At 52.1% G+C, this 18596-nt stretch overlaps 2 protein-coding genes across 3 annotated transcripts; both read left to right on the top strand.

The window, feature by feature from the left end:
- The first annotated feature begins 34 nt into the window (after nucleotides 1-34).
- On the top strand, nucleotides 35-12109 carry SLC44A4 (solute carrier family 44 member 4). 2 transcript variants are annotated; one of them, XM_045497752.1, is made up of 21 exons: nucleotides 35-117; nucleotides 2046-2094; nucleotides 2656-2729; nucleotides 2860-2938; nucleotides 3737-3836; nucleotides 3917-4042; nucleotides 4201-4261; nucleotides 5508-5595; nucleotides 5676-5759; nucleotides 6010-6245; nucleotides 6352-6451; nucleotides 7102-7194; nucleotides 7462-7564; nucleotides 9541-9794; nucleotides 9881-9975; nucleotides 10057-10160; nucleotides 10272-10345; nucleotides 10567-10637; nucleotides 10745-10839; nucleotides 10916-11000; nucleotides 11862-12109. In XM_045497752.1, exons 1-21 carry the CDS (start codon nucleotides 84-86, stop codon nucleotides 11981-11983), a joined length of 2127 nt encoding a protein of 708 aa, XP_045353708.1. In that variant the 5' UTR covers nucleotides 35-83; the 3' UTR covers nucleotides 11984-12109. The 2 variants fall into 2 exon arrangements, with proteins under 2 accessions (XP_045353708.1, XP_045353709.1); XM_045497753.1 differs by lacking the exons at nucleotides 6010-6245; nucleotides 6352-6451.
- Nucleotides 12110-12430: 321 nt separating this feature from the next.
- On the top strand, nucleotides 12431-16228 carry NEU1 (neuraminidase 1). Its single transcript, XM_045497754.1, has 6 exons — nucleotides 12431-12704; nucleotides 13152-13344; nucleotides 14067-14329; nucleotides 14841-15023; nucleotides 15155-15377; nucleotides 15481-16228. Exons 1-6 carry the CDS (start codon nucleotides 12540-12542, stop codon nucleotides 15705-15707), a joined length of 1254 nt encoding a protein of 417 aa, XP_045353710.1. The 5' UTR covers nucleotides 12431-12539; the 3' UTR covers nucleotides 15708-16228.
- The last annotated feature ends 2368 nt before the right edge of the window (nucleotides 16229-18596 follow it).

Genomic DNA, 18596 nt, shown 5'->3' with positions numbered 1-18596 from the left:
GGGCTGTGACGTGTGGGAGGGCGGGGCGGGCGGCAGGTGAGCTGCTAGGTCTCCCTGGCTCCAATCACTCTGGAGACTGAGCCATGGGGGGAAAACAGGACGGGGATGAGGCCTATGGTGAGTCTGAGGGCAAGGCTAGGGTAGAGGCCCGGGACCCTCAGAGGGAGGGGAGGCCAGCCTGGGCCTGCTCTAGGGGAATGATGGCTGGGGCTGGCCCCAAGGAGAGGAGCTGAGTGGAGTTCTGGGTCCCTGAAGGGAGGGCCCAGAAAAGAGCTGATGGGAGGAAGTAGAACCAGAGTCCTGCGAAGAGGATTGGGTTTAGGGGCCGGGGGCCTTTGCTGAGGAGACTTTGGGGAGTGAAGCTGGGTTCACCATGAGAAGTTAGATGTGGAATCTGGGTCCCGCAGGGCAGGGCCCTGGGAAGCAAAGCCTGAAGGGAAGGAGGCAGGGTCAGGGGCCTGAGCAGAAGGATGGGGCTCAGGGACTGGGAGGGTCTATGTGCTGCAGAGCTTGTGGTGAGGCCGGGGTCTGGCTCCCATCAGGAGGAATGGGGTCCCTGTGAGGAGGAGGAGTTCCAGCCTGGACTCTGGGGTCTCTGAGGGGACAAGGTGCTAGAGGTCTGCCTGCCAGGGTCTCTGTGAGCAGTGACAGCAGGACTGGGGTGTGTTTGGGGGTCCCTATGAGGAGTTAGGGCTGTGGACCTCTGCGGAGAAGGGGCCACGGCCTGCCCCTGAGGTCTCTGTTAGGAGGGGGAGCCTTCTCAGGGTACCATGAGAGATCCAGGCAGGGGGGTTGGGAGGTTCCTGAGAATGGTAGGGTCCGAGGGGAGAGGAAGTAGAGAGCCTATCTGCAGAATCTCCATGAGGAACAGGGGCTAGGAGCCTATCCCAGAGACCCCTAAGATTAGGGGTGGGGGGCAGTCTGAGAGGAAACTGGGACACAGCCTCTGGGACCCCTGTGAGCAGTAAGGGCTCGGAGCCTGCCTGCAGGGGTCCCTTGGGGTTTGGGGGTCTGAGCTCCTGGTCTGGAGGGGAGGGAACCCTAAGGGAGGGGCCTCCCAGAAGCATAGCTTGACCTCCTAAGCACGCTAGGGGAAGGAGCAGTAAGGACTCCCCAGTCAACTTCCTGGAGCAGCTTTGGGTCAATCATTGATCTCATATCCGAGAGCCATGGAGGGACAGAGTCCAGAGCACCTGGGGAAAACAGATCCCACCCCTTCCCACACTCTTGCCCAACCCTTCCCTCCTCTGTGCCCACACAGGACCCTAAGCTGCCTGGCCCCAGCTCCTCCCTGTGTGTACTCAGGGAGGACCAGGAACAGGACATGGCCACAATCTCAAACGGCCACAATCTCAACTGCCAGGCTCAGGTGTCACCCTGACCGCTCGTCCAGAGACTGGCAGGAGCCTGGGGTTCCTTGGGATCAGGGTTTACAGGGGCCGTCCATGCCCTGGCCCTGCAGGAGTTAATGCCTTTGGCTCCAGTTTCTTTCCCTATGGCCTTGGGCCAGAGGGTGGAGGTAGGGCCTGGGGCAGCTGTGGGGAGGGGCTGTGACCTCCCTGAGGTGCTCTAGACCTGTGCCCACCCTGGAATGGGTTCAGGGAGGGGAAAGGGATAAGGATGCGGGCGTGAGAGCCACTGAGATGGCTTAACTCAGAGTCCCACATCCCAGCCATAGGGAGACACAAGAGAAAAGGGCCAGGATGGAGACAGAAAGCAAAAGCTATTTCCCTGGCTGCCAGCCTTGAGGTATGAGCTGGAAAGAACCTGTTAAAGCCCCTTTTTCCCCTCCCTCCAAGGCCACCTTGGTAGAGTTCATGGTAAGCAGTCAGGCTGCTGACCAGGCCTTGATCCTACCTCTCCTGCTCTCCAGTTCCCTCTCCAGTCAGCCCTGCCCCTGTCCGTCTCCCCGCAAACTCCTGAGGCCCAGGAAGGATCCTGGGCCAGGGTAGGATAATGCTGTAAGGGAGGATGTGGGAGGGACAGGAGATGGGAAGAGACATTCACTCAGGGTCTCACTCTGCACTCCTCCCTGTGCCCCTCAGGGAAACCAGCCAAGTATGACCCCTCCTTTCGAGGTCCCATCAAGAACAGGTGAGTTCTGGGCACTGCCCCAACTGGTGGGGGGAGGGGGGGTAGGTTGGTTTTGCTTTGTATTTGCTGAAATATTGGTAAAAAGCTTATAAAAAAAAAAAAAAAGAAGAAGAAGAAGAAAGAAGGAAATAAAACTCCTGCCCCAAGAGAATGGGGCCCTTGGGGGGATTCTTGTGTCTGGAGGGGGCACACGGGGGCTTCTGGGGTGCTAGTGGTAGTCTTCACCTGGTTTCTTGACCTGGGAGCTGGCTACACAGGCCTTTGCTTTTTGGGAAAATTCATCCAGCTGAGCACTTACAAGTTGTGTACTTTTCTGTGTCATACTTCAGAAGAAAGTTTACTCACCGAGAAAAATGGTATTTTGTTCTTTTGTGGCCCCTGCCCCGACAAATGGAAACAAGTGCGTCTTATTTATTTCCTGGTGCCTTGTGAGAGGTTTTCTTAAAGAAATAAAATAAAAAGTACCCACCTTCCAACATCCCCCCACTCTCCAGCCCGTGACTCCTCCAGACCATACTCCCCACATCCCCTCTCCAAAAACTTCCCCCACTTCTCTCCCAGGAGCTGTACAGATATCGTCTGCTGTATCCTCTTCCTTCTCTTCATTCTGGGTTACATCGTGGTGGGGATCGTGGGTGAGTTTCCAGCTGCGCTGTGCTGGGGCCATGGCTGGGGCAATAACCTGGGGAGGGACCCATCCGCATGGCTCCTCCCTGCCCCCGAAAGTCCCTCCCTCCAGTGATTCATCTCTGCATCTGCTTCCAGCTTGGGTGTACGGAGACCCCCGGCAGGTCCTCTACCCCAGGAACTCTACTGGGGCCTACTGCGGGGTGGGGGCCAACAAGTGAGTATGAAGGAAGGAAAAGGGGACACACAGGAGGAGGTGAGGTGGGTGGTGGGCAGAGAACCCCAACACTCAAGCTCCAGAGCCTTCCTCTGCTGCCCACCCCCCACCACCCTTCCTGAATCTCACCACACTAGGCCAAGTTGAGCAGCCTCCAATCCTGGGCACCTGGCTTCTGATTTCCGCCCCCCAAAGTAGGAGGCGGAGTCATGGTTAAGTGCATGGATTTTCAAGTTCAGAGTTTGGTATTTGAATCCCCAACCAGGCTAATAAGTTCTGGTTGTATGGCCTTGGGCAAGGTACTCAACTTCTCTGAGCTTTGATTTCCTCATCTGAAACACAAGGGTGATCCCCCAAGCGATGCCATCAGTTCCTCATGCAGGAAACTTTCAGTAAATAATAAAACCTTAGCAGTTACAGTGTGTGCTATGTTCCAGGCAGCGTACTTTGCACACACAAACTCATTTAATCCCTATGAAGTAGGTACTATTATCTTACACCTGATGGAATTGAGGCAGTGGGCAGTTAAATGACTTACTCAAGGTCATAAACCTCTTAATCATTTGTTAGCAATTTCGATGTTCAATTAACTCTGGGAAATCTTCTGGGTGGCCCCTGTATCTCCCTAGCCTGAGCTTCCTAAGGGCAGGAGCTCCGTGGTGTGTCTCATGGTATGGACCCGCCCCACCCCCACCCCCCAGCTGGGCCCACTGTACTCTTGAGACACAGTCCTGGCAGTCCTCCCCTCTCCGCACACCTGACCAGGCCCTGATGCCCACACTTCCTTCCCTCCTGCAGAGATAAACCATATCTTCTCTACTTCAACATCTTCAGCTGCGTCCTGGCCACCAACATCATCACTGTGGCTGAGAACGGCCTGCAGTGTCCCACACCCCAGGTCAGAGCCTGGGACCTGCCTCTGCCCAGATCTCCCCCAGGGTCTGGGTACCAGCCCCTCAGCATGCTCTCTGCCCCCAGGTGTGCGTGTCCTCCTGCCCAGAGGTCGCATGGACCGTGGAAGTAAACCAGTTCTCACAGAAGGTTGGGGAGGTCTTCTACACTGCAAACAGGAACTTTTGTCTGCCAGGGGTGCCCTGGGACATGGTGAGAGCTGCCTCCAATGTCATCACTGTGGTCAACGGGGAGCACATGGGTGGGGGTGAGGAGGAGTTGGGTAGGTGATTACGGTGGTGGTGGTGATGAGGAAGCTCACTCCTTCATGCTGCTCTGTGTGTGTCTGTATGTCCTCCCCCCACCCCCAGCCAGTGATCCAAAGCCTGCAACAAGAGCTCTGCCCCAGTTTCCTCCTCCCTTCCGCTCCAGGTGAGAAGCTGTGCTCCTTCCTCAGGCATCCTCTAGTCCTATGATTTTATTGCTCAGGTGAGGAGGGCAGACCCAGAGAGAGCCAAGTCATACAGCTTGCATGACAGAATTGGAATCGGCACGAGGTCTTGATCTTCCTGTGCAGCAGGACCCTACAGACAGACCCTGTGTCTGTTGTGCACCAGGCACCCAGATAGACACAGGGCAGATGAAACTGCTCCCGGCTTGAGCTACGTTTTAGGTACAGAGATCAGAGGTGTTCACAAAGACACTGCCCGAGAATCAGAAATAGACCGGATGTCCATTCGAACGTACAAGCAAACGTGGCCGGGTGGTGGGATCACAGTCAACTTTTTCATTCTTCCTATATGTTCTTTTTTCCAATAGTACATGTTATTTTTTAAGAGAAAAAGCTTTAATTATAGCATGAGAAAAGATATCCGATTCTCAATATAGATGCTATAAAAAGTATCTCAAATGAATGCTCCAAATCAGATCTGGATTCCAGCACTTTCCAGCTGTATGGTCTTGGGCCAATTACGTATCCTCTCTGAGCTTTGTTTCCTCATCTTAAGAATGTAAATGTCAAAGCCAGCCTGCCGGGCAAAGTCATTGTGAGGATGGAGATACATGCCTCTGTAGGCACATGATACATGCATCAGGAGATGGGGAAGGGGTGAGAAGGTTTCCTGGAAGAGGTGAGATGGATGGGATTTCTGGAGGGAGAACATTCAGAGAGAGGAGCAGGGAGAGCAGAAGCACAGAGGTGAGGGGAAACTGGGCTGAGCTCAGCCGGCAGGGGCCTTGAAGCCTGGCCAGGGAGCATGGGCACTCCTGGGCAGAGCTCCTAGAAGTGTCTGAGCAGCCGAATGACCTAGAGCCCTGTAATGATGAGGCATGGTCTCCCTAGCACCCGCGTAGAGGGTGGGTGGAAGGGTGGCAAGGTTGGGGTGGAGTGTAAGAGTTAGGCCAGAGGAAATTAGGGTCTGAACCCAGCAGCGGCAAGGAGGTGAGGGAAGGGGGTATTCAGAGACAGAGAAGGAAGCCTGGACTGGGCTCCCCGGGGCATGAGCTCTCTTTTGGCTGGGGAGTCAAGAGCAGCTGGAGGGAGGGTGAGAGTGGGGAGCAGCAAAGCCCACCTCTCCTCCCTTCCCTAAGCCCACTAGGGGGCTGGGTGGAGGCCAGAGGCTTTCAAAGGCAAAGCTCTGGGCCCTCCCACCCAGGAGCCCTGGCTCTCTCCCTCCAGCTCTGGGGCGTTGCCTTCCACTGTTGAACAGTACTCCACCTGAACTCCCAGGGATTTCCAGTAACACCTCCATCTCCCAGGGAATCAGGTGGGCATCCTCCTGCCCCCACATCTCTGTCCTGCACCCCTCCCGCACACAACCCCTCTGACTCTGTCTCTCCCCAACAGTGGTCTTCTTGACAGCCTCAATGCCCGTGACATCAGTGTTAAGATCTTTGAAGATTTTGCCCAATCCTGGTATTGGATTCTTGTGTGAGTCACCGATTCCGCTGCTCACTCCTTCCCTTCTGCCCTCCCCGATCCTCTGTCCCCCACCCTAATGTCTGAAACAGAAACTTTGGACAGGGGTGAAGGAACCAGGGCCCCTGTCCCCAAGCCCACCAAGATTTATAAGAGATAGGGAGACTAACCTCTGGGGACATTGGGCATGTGAGGCATTTGGGGGCCTCTGAAGGGGAGAAGATTTGAGGTCTGACCCTCAACTACCTCACCCTGCCTCCAGTGCCCTAGGTGTGGCTCTGGTCCTGAGCCTGCTGTTTATCCTGCTTCTGCGCCTGGTGGCCGGGCCCCTGGTGCTGGTGCTGATCCTCGGGGTGCTGGGCGTGCTGGCATATGGCATCTACCACTGCTGGATGGAGTACCGAGTGCTGCGGGACAAGGGCGCCTCCATCACTCAGCAGGGCATCACCACCAACCTCAGCGCCTACCGCAATGTCCAGGAGACCTGGCTGGTGGCCTGTGAGTGCCCTGCCCACCTCTGGACTTCCAGCCACCTGAGGGCTGCCCTGGGCCATGCTGAGCCCTGGGCCTGACGGAGGCCCCTCTGCTCCCTCTCCGCCCTCAGTGATCGTGCTGGCTGTGCTTGAAGGCATTCTGCTGCTAATGCTCATCTTCCTGCGGCAGCGGATTCGCATCGCCATCGCCCTCCTGAAGGAGGCCAGCAAGTCAGGACCTGTCTGGGAGGGAGATGGGGTAGAGGACGGGGGGTGCAGGCATGGAACGGCAATGCTGGGAAGGTGGCAGGGAGCCCTGGAGGGGAAGGGCAGAATTATGCAGTGGTTAACACTGCCGTTTGACTCCGTTTTTCTGAGACTCGGTTTGCCCATCTATAAAATGGGGGTAATAATAGTTCTTACTTTGTAGGGTTATCATGAGGATTAAGTGAGTTAGTGTCTTGTCAGGTTCCCAGAACGTGAAGCAGACCCTCCATTAGGAGGAGTGAGTGTTAGCTGCGGTGGTGGTGGTTGTGGTTGATGGGCGTTACAGCAGGAGCCCAGACACACGGAGGAGAAGTAGCAGCTTTTTCCCAACTAGGACCATCCAGAGACCATACTTTGAGGACCCTGTTCCCTTACTCTCCCAGAAGCTGCCCAGATGGCTTCTCTGTGATTCTAATTTCCTCCAAGGGTCCCTAGTGCCTGATTTATTCAATTCAGTTTGTTCAATGAGCACCTCCTATGTGCCCAGCCTGGGGGGACAGAGCAGACCCTGGCAAGGACAGAGGTGGGGACCTTGCCAGGGTCAGCCCCATGAGAAGCTGGGTGGGGGCTGGGGACCGGGGCCATGCTGGTAGACTATTCTTACCTTCCTACAGGGCTGTGGGGCACATGATGTCTACCATGTTCTACCCGCTGGTCACTTTTGTCCTCCTGCTCATCTGCATTGTCTACTGGGCCATGACCGCCCTGTATCCTTTGTTCACATGGCCAGGTCCTCCTGGGGGGAGGGGAGGGGCAATACTCACCTATAAAATGCCTTAGTGCAATTGGAAGAAGGTGCCCCTTCCCCTGGGCAGACACAGGCCTGCCCCTGGACCGAGTTGAAGGAGTGAGCCCAGGCTGAATTCCAATCCTTTGTGCAGTGAACGACCTGCACAAGTACCTGGGAATGGGTCTCTGAGGAGGAGACCTGTAGAGACCACCATGTGACTATGCTTTCCTTGACTCCCCTCTGGGTACCTGGCCACATCGGGGCAACCCCAATATGTCCTCTGGGCACCCAACGCCAGCTTGCCCAGCTGCGAGAAAGTGCAAATGAATACATCATGCAACCCCATGGTGAGGGGACTTAGGGTGGACATGGAGGTATCCATGGGGGTGAAGTGACCTTAGGGGCCAACTGCTCCAAATCCCTCATTGTGCAGCAGAGACTGAGGACCAGAAAGAAAAAGGAGTTCACTCACGGTCACACAACAGGCCCCCAGCAGAGCCAGAAAGGGAGCCAGCACTGGACTCCAGATCCAGTACTCCTCCTGCCGAGCTACCTCCTTATTCGGAGAAGGAAACTGAGGCTGGAAGAGAAGGCATACTGGCCCTGGGAAAGCTGGCTACCAGCACTTCCCACTCCTCCCCTGGACTTGCCTCTTCCAGGAGGACATTAGCTACTCAGTCTCCGGTCTCAGTCCATTCATCTGTAAAATGGAGATAATCCTAATATCTGTCCTCAGGGGAGCTGAGAAGATTAAACAACATTGGGCACATAAAGTGCTTTGAACAATGTCTGGCACCTGATAAGAGCTGACAGTTGTAGATGCATTTTGTTTAGTTTTTGTTTTAGATAGGGTTCAAGCCCAGCACGGGGCCCAGTGTAACACTTGAACTCATGACCCTGAGATCAAGAGTGTGACACTTAACCGACAGAGCCACCCAGGTGCTCCAGTTTTGCTTAGTCGTTTGAAATCTTTCTCCCTGGGAACATGGCGGCACCCTAGGCAAGAGGCGGGTGGGACTCGGCCTTCCCCACACTCCCTGCAGGCTCTCAGAAAGTGGCACTGAACTGCTCGCAATCTGCTGTCCTCAGAGCTTTCATGTAGCCACCTCATCTGAGCTGGGACGCACAGGCATCAGCTCACTCTATAAAAGGGGAGGGAGGCTGGTTTACATTAGGGAGGACCCACCATGTGCCAGGCACTAGGTATGCAAAGCTGCAAATGACCTGGTTCTCGCTTTCGACTTGCTCAGGATCTAGCAGCAGAGACTGACACAAAGCCACACGAAGGGCAAAGTAGTTTATTTTCTTATAAAATTTCAAACACACGCTGAGCAATTTCAGCAATTATCAAGATTTTTGTCACATTTGTTGGACAGGGTGGTTTTTAAATTTCAGTTTCTTACTTTTTATTATGGAAATTTTCAAACACACACAAACCCTCAACTTCCCACTGTCCTGTTTCATCCATTCCTCCCCACCCTTGCAATTCTTTTTTTCTGGAGTTTTTAAAGGCAAATTCTGGACATGAGCGCCAATTCACTTGTAGACACATCAGGATGGATCTCCACAGATAAGGACTTTTTTTTTTTTTTAATGTTTTTGTTTATTTTTGACACAGAGAGAGAGACAGACAGAGCATGAGTGGGGGAGGGGCAGAGAGAGAGAGGGAGACACAGAATTTGAAGCAGGCTCCAGGCTCCGAGCTGTCAGCACAGAGCCTGATGCGCTGCTTGAACTCACGGACCGCAAGATCATGACCTGAGCAGAAGTTGGACGCTCAACGGACTGAGCCACCCAGGCACCCCGGGTTTTTTTTTTTTTTTTTTTTTTTTTTTAAGTAATCTCTACCCCCCAATGTGAGGCTTGACCCTAAGATCAAAAGTCACATGCTCTACTGACTGAGCCCACCAGGTGCCGCAACAGATAAGGATTTTTAAAAAGAATAACGACTATACCATTATCATACCCAACAAGGTTAACAATGATTCCTTAATACCAGCTAATACCCAGTCTGTTCATTTTTGCTAGAAAGCATTTCAGTGGAAGTTGCAGAGGCTATTTTAGAGGGGATTGCTGATTGGGTGCCAAGGTGCTGGTCACACTGCCTTCACGCCATTAAGGCTCAGCCCACGAGGCCTGGATGCACTTGTGTCCATATGGAGACTGAGGGAAAACTAATTACTCTCACATGATAGGCAATCTGAACCCAACTTGAACCTGGAGAAGAATCTTCTGGAAGGAAATGGCTTCCCCAATTCAGGGAGGCTGCTACTCTGGGAGTGGCAGGAGTTGGCTGGGAATGACCCTACTCTGTCACCCCCAGGCCCAACCCGTGAACTCCTCATGCCCAGGACTGATGTGCATCTTCCAGAGCTACTCATCCACGGGTCTGGTCCAGCGTTCTCTGTTCAACTTGCAAATCTATGGGGTCCTTGGGCTATTCTGGACCCTCAACTGGGTACTGGCCCTGGGCCAGTGTGTCCTGGCTGGGGCCTTTGCCTCCTTCTACTGGGCCTTGGACAAGCGTCGGGACATCCCCACCTTCCCCCTGATCTCTGCCTTCATCCGCACACTCCGGTAAGCCTGGGGCAGGGAGCTGGGAATTGTGAGCATGGGAGTCCAGGGGTCCTGGAGCTGCCTCTGACTACCTAACCCCTCTGCAGATACCACACTGGGTCGCTAGCCTTTGGAGCCCTCATCCTGACCCTTGTGCAGATAGCCCGGGTCGTTTTGGAGTACATTGACAACAAACTGAGAGGTGAGCAGCTAGCCCCTTGGGGAGCGGCTGTCAGGGGCCAGTGACCAAACATAAGTCGTCCCCCCTTCCCTTTACTCCCAGGAGCCCAGAACCCTGTGGCCCGCTGCATCATGTGCTGCTTTAAGTGCTGCCTCTGGTGCCTGGAGAAGTTTATCAAGTTCCTAAACCGCAATGCCTACATCATGGTAAGCCCTCCTACACAAGCAGCCCCTTGCTCTGGGGTCCCTTGGCCCAGGCCCCTGCCCTGGCCCAGGTAGGCTGTGCACAGATAACTCTGATCTTTCGACCTCACTCAGATTGCCATCTACGGGAAGAATTTCTGTGTCTCAGCCAAAAATGCCTTCATGCTGCTCATGCGGAACATTGTCAGGTCAGGCTGTCCCCCACCCCCATGATCTCCCACCCAAGGCCGGGTTCCTGGGCATGCTGTGCTCAGAGGGCCTCGAGCTTGGTTTAATGTTCTGCTGCCTCCATCCATCTTCAAATGTGACCAATTTTCGTTTTACATCTGACACAGCAACTTATATAGCTAGTCCTGTTTCTAGCTCTGCCAGTCCCCTCATGCCCGACCCACCCCAACTTCCCATACAGGGTGGTCGTTCTGGACAAAGTTACAGACTTGCTGCTGTTCTTTGGGAAGCTGCTGGTGGTTGGAGGTGTTGGTAAGAGCCAGGGATGGGAGATACAGGCACAAAGGGCAGAGGCACAGGGCAGCCAAACAGGTGACCTCAGAGGAGGGATGACACTGACCTCCGGACGTCTCCCACAGGGGTCCTGTCCTTCTTTTTTTTCACCGGTCGCATCCAGGGGCTGGGCACAAATTTTGAGAGCCCCTCCCTCAACTATTACTGGCTGCCCATCATGGTGAGTGATTCCCTGGCTCTGCCTTGCAGTCCAGCAACCCCCCCAAAGGAAGTCTAACACGTCCTGTATCTTCCAGGTCTCCATCCTGGGAGCCTACGTCATCGCCAACGGCTTCTTCAGTGTTTTTGGCATGTGTGTGGACACACTCTTTCTCTGTTTCTGTAAGTAGACACCCTCTACCAGTTCCCCCAAATTTCAAGGTGCCAGATTGTTTAGGGTTTTTTGGAGACCTGGTGCTTTTAGAAACAGCAATTTTGCTAGTTAACAACAACTTTGCTAGTTTGCTAATTGGCAGGGTCCCCCAAGAAAGAACATTTCAAGGGAGAGGACTCTGGTACCCTTCCCTAACTAGAAGTTAGTCACAAAAGACTTCCCAGCAGATGGCTGTAGTGAGTGGGGATTTTCTTACCCTCCTACATACAGTTGACCATTGAGCAACACAGGTTTGGACTCCACAGATCAACTTAAGTGTGGATTCTTTTTGATAAATACCGTACAATACTGTAAATGTATTTTCTCTTTCTTAGGATTTTCTTAACATTTTTTCCCTAGGTTATTTTATTGTAAGAATACAATATACAGTATATATAACATACAACATATGTCTTGTCTGTTTGTATTATCAGTCCAACTTTGGATCAACAGTAGGCTATTAAATTTGGGGAATCAAAAGTCATAGGTGGATTGTTGACTGCACTGAGGTCAGCGCCCCTTAGCCCATGTGTCGCTCAAGGGTCAACTCTACATTCAAGATTTAGTACCTACTCCAATCTGCAATTCGCGATTGACATGCATTTTGTTGTTGTTGTTAGCGTTACCACGCTATGAAATATTACTGATCACACTTTACCGATGAGAAACAAATTATATAACCTACCCAGTAGGTTACAAAACCTGACCCTGAAAGAACAGCCCGTGGCGTTGCAGCCTAAAACCAGGCAGCTTGTCTCGTCTTCCCTGATTTTCCCGGGGAGTGGGGTGGCCCCCGAGGGTCCGCTCTAACGGTCTGTGTTGTGGCTCAGTGGAAGACCTGGAGAGGAACGACGGCTCCCTAGACAGGCCGTACTACATGCCCACAGCCCTTCTGAAGATTCTAGGCAAGAAGAACGAAGTGCTCCCGGGAGACAAGAAGAGGAAGAAATGAAAGATGCGGCCCTGATTCAGGGCTGCACCCCTCCTGTACAGCCTCCCAGCCTCACCCCTCCTTCCAGATCTCGATTTTGTAGTTTAAAAAAATTTATTAAAGGTTGATATTTTGTTTTCTCAAAAAGTCTGAGACTTTCATTCCCTCCATGACATTCAGTCCTTTTTTTTGTCGCTTTTTTTTCGCCACTAGTTCTTTAAAATAGGCTCCGCCCCCATGACGCACCCCGGTGCCACGGCCAATCAAAAGGTTCCTGCGGAATGATGCCAGCCTCTTCTTCATCCCAGCCAATAAGCTGGGATGAAGTCCAGGTCACAGGCTCTGGGGCTTCAAAAAGAGCCAATTGGAGGGTCCAGCTCCAAGGCGCTAAAAGGTCATGTGAGGAGTCAGAGTGAGGAGTCAGCCAATTAGAGTCGCGGAAGTGCGGCAGGTGGCTCGACTCGGGACGGGTGGGGGTGGTGGGAAGGGAATAGCTAACATTTAAAGGGCCCGGTCAGCTGACAGACGCCAGCCCGCGTCTAACCCAGGGGGCCTGGGTCTGGCTGCCCCGGGAGAGATGATGGCGGATCGAGCCGGACAAGTGCTCCTGGGCAGACCCGGGGACCCGCGGATGCCGGGGTTCTGGGGAGGCTGTAGAGTTCAGGTATTGGCCACGATCATCTTCCTGCTGCTTTTGTCTCTGGCAGAATCTGGCGCTAGGGCAAAGAATGACTTCAGCCTGGTGAGTCTCCCCACGTATATCCCCATCCCCGACCCACGCGGGTGGTCTGTATCTAGCGTCCCCCGGGACGCGGGCTGCTGAGATCCCTCTCCTCCGAGAGACTCTCCCGCCGCTCTCGGACCCCGTTCCCTCCATCCATTCCCAACCCCTCTTCCTCAACGGGTCCTTGTCCTCTTGCCCTCTGAGTCTCCTCTTCATTCCAGCTCCTTCTCCAGCTCCAGCCTCCCAGAAGGTTCCTTCTCCCCTCAGAGCCCTTCCCCCGCTCCGAGCCCCCAGCTTGTTCCAAACTGTCCTCAGGTTCCCCTTCCTTATTCTAGGACACACACCCCCTCCCACTCTGATTCCCAGCACCCCGTCTTTCCGAGGGACACTCGACTCCCAGCCACTATTCAACCGTCCTAAAACCTGAAGTCAAATTTGTATTGATCCTTCCTCCTCCCTTCGCAGGTTCAGCCGCTGGTGACCATGGAGCAGCTGCTGTGGGTAAGCGGGAGGCAGATCGGTTCTGTGCACACCTTCCGAATTCCGCTCATCACAACCACTCCTCAGGGCACTCTCCTTGCCTTCGCTGAGGCCAGAAAAATGTCCACATCGGATGAGGGGGCCAAGTTCATTGCTCTTCGTAGGTCCTTGGACCAAGGTATAAAGATTCCTGAGTGGCAAGTGCTGGTGTTAGGCTGGATGGGTGGGGAGACTGACCTGCCCAAGGGCTCTTGACATAGGACCTCTGGGAAGGCTGGAGGCCTGAGTCCCTGAGGGGACTTACGGAGGGAAGCAGTACAGACCAGTGATCTGGAAATTGTAATCACCTAGGGTTGAACATTCAAAATTTATTGAGCACCTGCTATATACAGGCACTGTTCTAGGTTGTGTGAATATGGCTGTGAACAAAGTAGACCAAAAATCCCTGTCCTCATGGGGCTTATATTGTCTGTGGGGAGACCGACAATAAGCATAATAAATAGGCGAGTTTATTTTTTGTATTGGAAAGGGATAAATATAATGGAGAGAAATAAAACAAGATGTTGCAGATTGGTTGCAATTTTAAGTAGGTGACTTTTGAGTAAAGAAGGTGAGAGTAACCCTGAGGAAGAATGTACCAGGCAGATGTCACAAGCCTGTGACTTTTCTCCAGGAGAAAACTATTTGAGGAATGAGAAGGAGCTTGTGGGATAGGATGGAGTGAGCAAGGGTAGAATAGATAAGGTCAGACACGTAAGGCGGGGGGTGGGGGAGGCAGGTTTTTTTAGGGCTCTGGGGCCATTCTAAGGCCTTGGGGCCCTAGCAAGAGGTGGAAATTAACAGGGAGAGGTAGAAAAGGCTTCGAGTGCTCACCCTGGATTTCTTCTCTTTTTTCTTTAGGCAGCACATGGTCTCCTACAGCCTTCATTGTAGATGATGGGGACACCCCGGATGGGCTGAACCTGGGGGCAGTGGTGAATGATATGGAGACAGGAGTGGTGTTTCTTTTCTATTCCCTCTGTGCTCACAAGGCTGGCTGCCAGGTGGCCTCCACTATGTTGGTGTGGAGCAAAGATGATGGTGTTTCCTGGAGCCCTCCCCGGAACCTCTCCTTGGATATTGGCACCGAGATGTTTGCCCCTGGACCAGGCTCAGGCATTCAGGTCTCTATCCTGAGATGGGTGGAGGGGGCTGCCCTTTGGAGAGTCTGGAAGATGCCCACAATTAGACTTTTTCCCAGGGAGAAGGACTTATGAAGTCAGATTTTCTCTTAGATGGGATTCCTTGGAAGAAAGGGGCATCCTGGGAGGAACCCCCTCCTGAGGAAAGATAGAATTTTGCCATTGTCTTCCCATTTGGGGGTTGTACACAGCTTGGTGAGTGAGCACACCAAGCATGGGTTTAAGCTCCCATACACCTCTGTGGCTGGACCCCCTTGTTTGATGCACAACCTATCCGGTGTACACCCTAGATGTCCTAAAGGAGCTTATTCTGCAAGAGTTTCTTAATTCAGGCAGTGGATACTTATGGGATCCTCCCGGGACCCTCAGTACCAAGGACAGAATTGAAGAGGACCAGATGTATTCTCACACTTAGGAGGTGATGGGTTCTCCTTCTCTACCTGTGAGCTTCTACAGTGTCTCCCTCAGTGACATCCAGCTTCCTTTCCCACAGAAACAGCGGGAGCCGCGGAAGGGCCGCCTCATCGTGTGTGGCCATGGGACACTGGAGCGGGATGGGGTCTTCTGCCTCCTCAGTGATGATCACGGTGCCACCTGGCGCTATGGCAGTGGGGTCAGCGGCATCCCCTATGGCCAGCCCAAGCGGGAAAACGATTTCAACCCTGATGAGTGCCAGGTCAGGAGTCCATGGGCTATTCCCCACCCACTCCACCGGCCCTGCCCTCCAGAGCACCATTTCACTCACAGACCCAGGATTTGCCCTGCCCCCTCCTTGGGTCTTCCTGAAGCCATTTTCCCTCTCTTCAGCCCTATGAGCTCCCAGATGGCTCAGTCGTCATCAACGCCCGGAACCAGAACAACTACCACTGCCATTGCCGAATTGTCCTCCGCAGCTACGACGCCTGTGATACCATAAGGCCTCGCGATGTGACCTTCGACCCTGAGCTTGTGGACCCTGTGGTAGCTGCAGGAGCTGTAGCCACCAGCTCCGGCATTGTCTTCTTCTCCAATCCAGCCCATCCAGAGTTCCGTGAGTGTCTGTTGGGGGGGGGGGGGTCGTCAGGGGAGCCCCTTTTATCTAGAGAAGGTGTGGCCACAGACCCTCCTTTTTCTGACTCTGCTGCCCTCCCCAGGAGTGAACCTGACCCTGCGCTGGAGTTTCAGCAATGGTACATCATGGCGGAAAGAGACAGTCCAGCTGTGGCCAGGCCCCAGTGGCTACTCCTCACTGGCAGCCCTGGAGGGCAACATGGGCGGGAAGGACCAGGCCCCCCAGCTCTACGTCCTGTATGAGAAAGGCCGGAATCAGTACACCGAGAGCATCTCCCTGGCCAAAGTCAGCGTGTATGGGACACTCTGAGCTGCACACCTGCCACCAGAGTAGAAGGCCCTGGACTCAGCCTTCAGAACCATGGGCCCGTAGCGGGTCTGCTAGAGGTGCCTAAAAGACAGTTCCACCTGCCTGTAGACTGTAGCCTTTTGCAAAATCGATTTCTCTTTGACAGGGAAGTCACTCTTTTAGGACTACAAGCCTGGCTTCTTCCACACGGGGTGTCCTGCCCTCACTTGGGAGCACATCCCTTCCACATCATTGCTGGCTCTGGCCCCCTACCCCCTTCTGCCTTCCTAGGGCAGTGATTGGTCCTTTTTTTAGGCGGGGTTAGGTAGGCCTGTGGAATTGGATATATTTAGACTCAGGGAATTGGGGAAGGCTGAGCTTCCTCTTTAGGGTAAGATACTGGCTATGGAGCAGGTTGGTGAAAGTACTGTAAGGGCAATATTTGGATTCAGGGTAAAGAACTAGGTGCGCCACCCACCTAGACTATTTATAAATTGAACTATTTGTAACTTAACGTTTTTAATGAAGGAGAGTGAGCACTTGTAATGTCTCTGTGGTTCTGTCCATGCAGATGCGTGTTCTTCACGTACACTTGTAAGAGGCTGGGAAGGAGCTCTGTGGAAGAAGCTGCTGTTGCCCATGAAAGTCGCAGCACTTTGGCAGTTAAATCTTCTTTTCCCTTTCACATCTTCCTCATCACAGAAAAACAGATTCATCTTCATAGGTGTCATGAGGAGTAGCAGGGGGAGCCCCATGAGATATTAAGCAATCTGCTCTGTTTTATATCTGAGATGGAGTGGGATACTGTCTTCCATCAAGCCAGGGGGCAGGTGTGTGAAATGCAGATGGAAACCCTTTCCCAGGCCAGCCCAGCCCAGCAGAGAAATAAGCATTGTGACAATTTACCTGAGAAAATAGCACCATCCTAAGGCACATGCTATTAAAAGAACAGATGAGTGGAAGAGCCATGCCTTTACTCCATGTGGAAAGAAAATACAATGCCTACATAAGCTTTGGTGGTCCGAATCTCAAAGACTCAGGGGGCGCTGGGTGGGTCAATTGGTTAAGCATCCTGACTCTTGGTTTCAGCTCAGGTCATGATCTCATGGTTCATGAGTTCAAACCCCACATTGGGCTCTGTGCTGACAATGTGCAGCCTGACTGGGATTCTTCTCTCCTCTCTCTGTTTCCTTTCCTTTCCTACTCATGTTCTCTCTCTCTCTCTCTCTCTCTCAAAAAAAAAAAAAAAAAAAAAAAAAATCTCCCTTTTCCTCTACCCCTCCCCCCTCTCCCTCAATAAAAATTTTAAAAAATGAAAGAATGTCAAAGACTGAGGAATAAGGGTCACATTGACATACAGTTGCAGTTTATTTTACTTTCAGCTTCCTTCTCTAAGAAATGTTAGGATAATTCATTCCATCAGAAAAAGTGAAAAAATGGAATAATCTCACTGTATATGAGGATATGGTGTAATTTAATTTTGTTATATTTTATCCAGAATTTGTGATCAATAATGTAATACTTTAATTTTTTGACTTACAGACATTTGTGAAAACAAAGGTAGAGAAAATGGGTTAATGAACCCCGTGTACACCCTATGTATCCAACGTTTGCTTCTTATTTTTTCTTTTTCACTTTGATTTTTTTTTGAGAGAGAGAGAGAGAGGTAGAGAGAAAAATCCCAAGCCAGCTTTGCACTGTTAACACCAAGCCTGACCCAGAGCTTGATTCCACAAACTGTGAGATCATGACCTGAGCCAAAACCAAGAGTTGAATGCTTAACCAATTGAGCCACCCAGGCACCCCTCTTTGTTGAAATACTTTGAAGCACATATCAGACCTTGTGACATTCATCCCTACCTTTTTTCCCTTTTTTTCTTTTTAAGAGCGAAAGTGCACGCACAAGAGCAGGGGAGAGGGGCAGAGGGAGAGACAGAATCTTAAGCAGGCTCCACATTCAGCAAGGAGCCCAACAAGGATCCCACGACCTTGAAATATAAGCGGAGCTGAAATCGAGTCAAACACTCAATAAACTGAGCCACCCAGGTGCCTCCACCCTTACATTCTTGAGTGTGCATCTCACCCTTTAAAATGGAACATTTTATTATGTAACCATAATGCCATTGCACACCCGTAACATTAACTCTGGTATCATCTAATACCCAGTCAATGTGCAAATTTCATCAAATGTCTCAATGTCTTATTTATAGTTGATTTGTTCAAATCAGGATCCAGGGGTGCCTGGGTGGCTCAGTCGGTTGAGCAGCTGATTTCAGCTCAGGTCATGATCTCACAGTTTGTGAGTTCCAGTCCCGCATAGGGCTCTATGCTGACAGTTTGGAGCCTGGAGCCTGCTTTGGGTTCTGTGTCTCCCTCTGTCTCTCTCTGCCCCTCACCTGCTTGTTCTCTCTCAAAAAATAAAATAAAATAAAATAAAATAAAATAAAATAAAATAAATCAGGATCCAAAAAACCTACGTATTTCCTTTTTTTTTTTTTTTTTTTTTAAGTTTATTTATTTGTGTTTAGGAGCAAGAGAGGCTTTGCACTGCCAGTGCAGAGTCGGATGCGGGGCTCAACCCACAAACCATGAGATCATGAGCTGAAATCGAGAATTGGATGCTTAACCGACTGAGCCACTCAGGCACCCTGAAACCCTGTACATTTTATTTTGATGTGTCTTAAACCTAGGTTGATCAATAGTCCCACCTCTCCTCTTTGTTTTTCTTGATAACACCTATGCAGAAATAAAGGCATTCATCCTATAGAACGTTCCACTCTGACTTGTCAGCTTCCTCAGAGTGTCATTTAACTCCTTCGTCTTTCACATTTCCAATGATCAAAGCTGAAGATTTGGCTTCCCATTCCATCTGAGGAGGGGGGGTGGTCAGTGGGACAAGATCCTTCACAG

The sequence above is a fragment of the Leopardus geoffroyi genome, chromosome B2 (assembly GCF_018350155.1).
Source record: "Leopardus geoffroyi isolate Oge1 chromosome B2, O.geoffroyi_Oge1_pat1.0, whole genome shotgun sequence".
Classification (NCBI taxonomy): domain Eukaryota; kingdom Metazoa; phylum Chordata; class Mammalia; order Carnivora; family Felidae; genus Leopardus; species Leopardus geoffroyi.
Note: the sequence above shows the minus strand (reverse complement) of the source record. Positions and strands in the feature narration are given on the sequence as shown.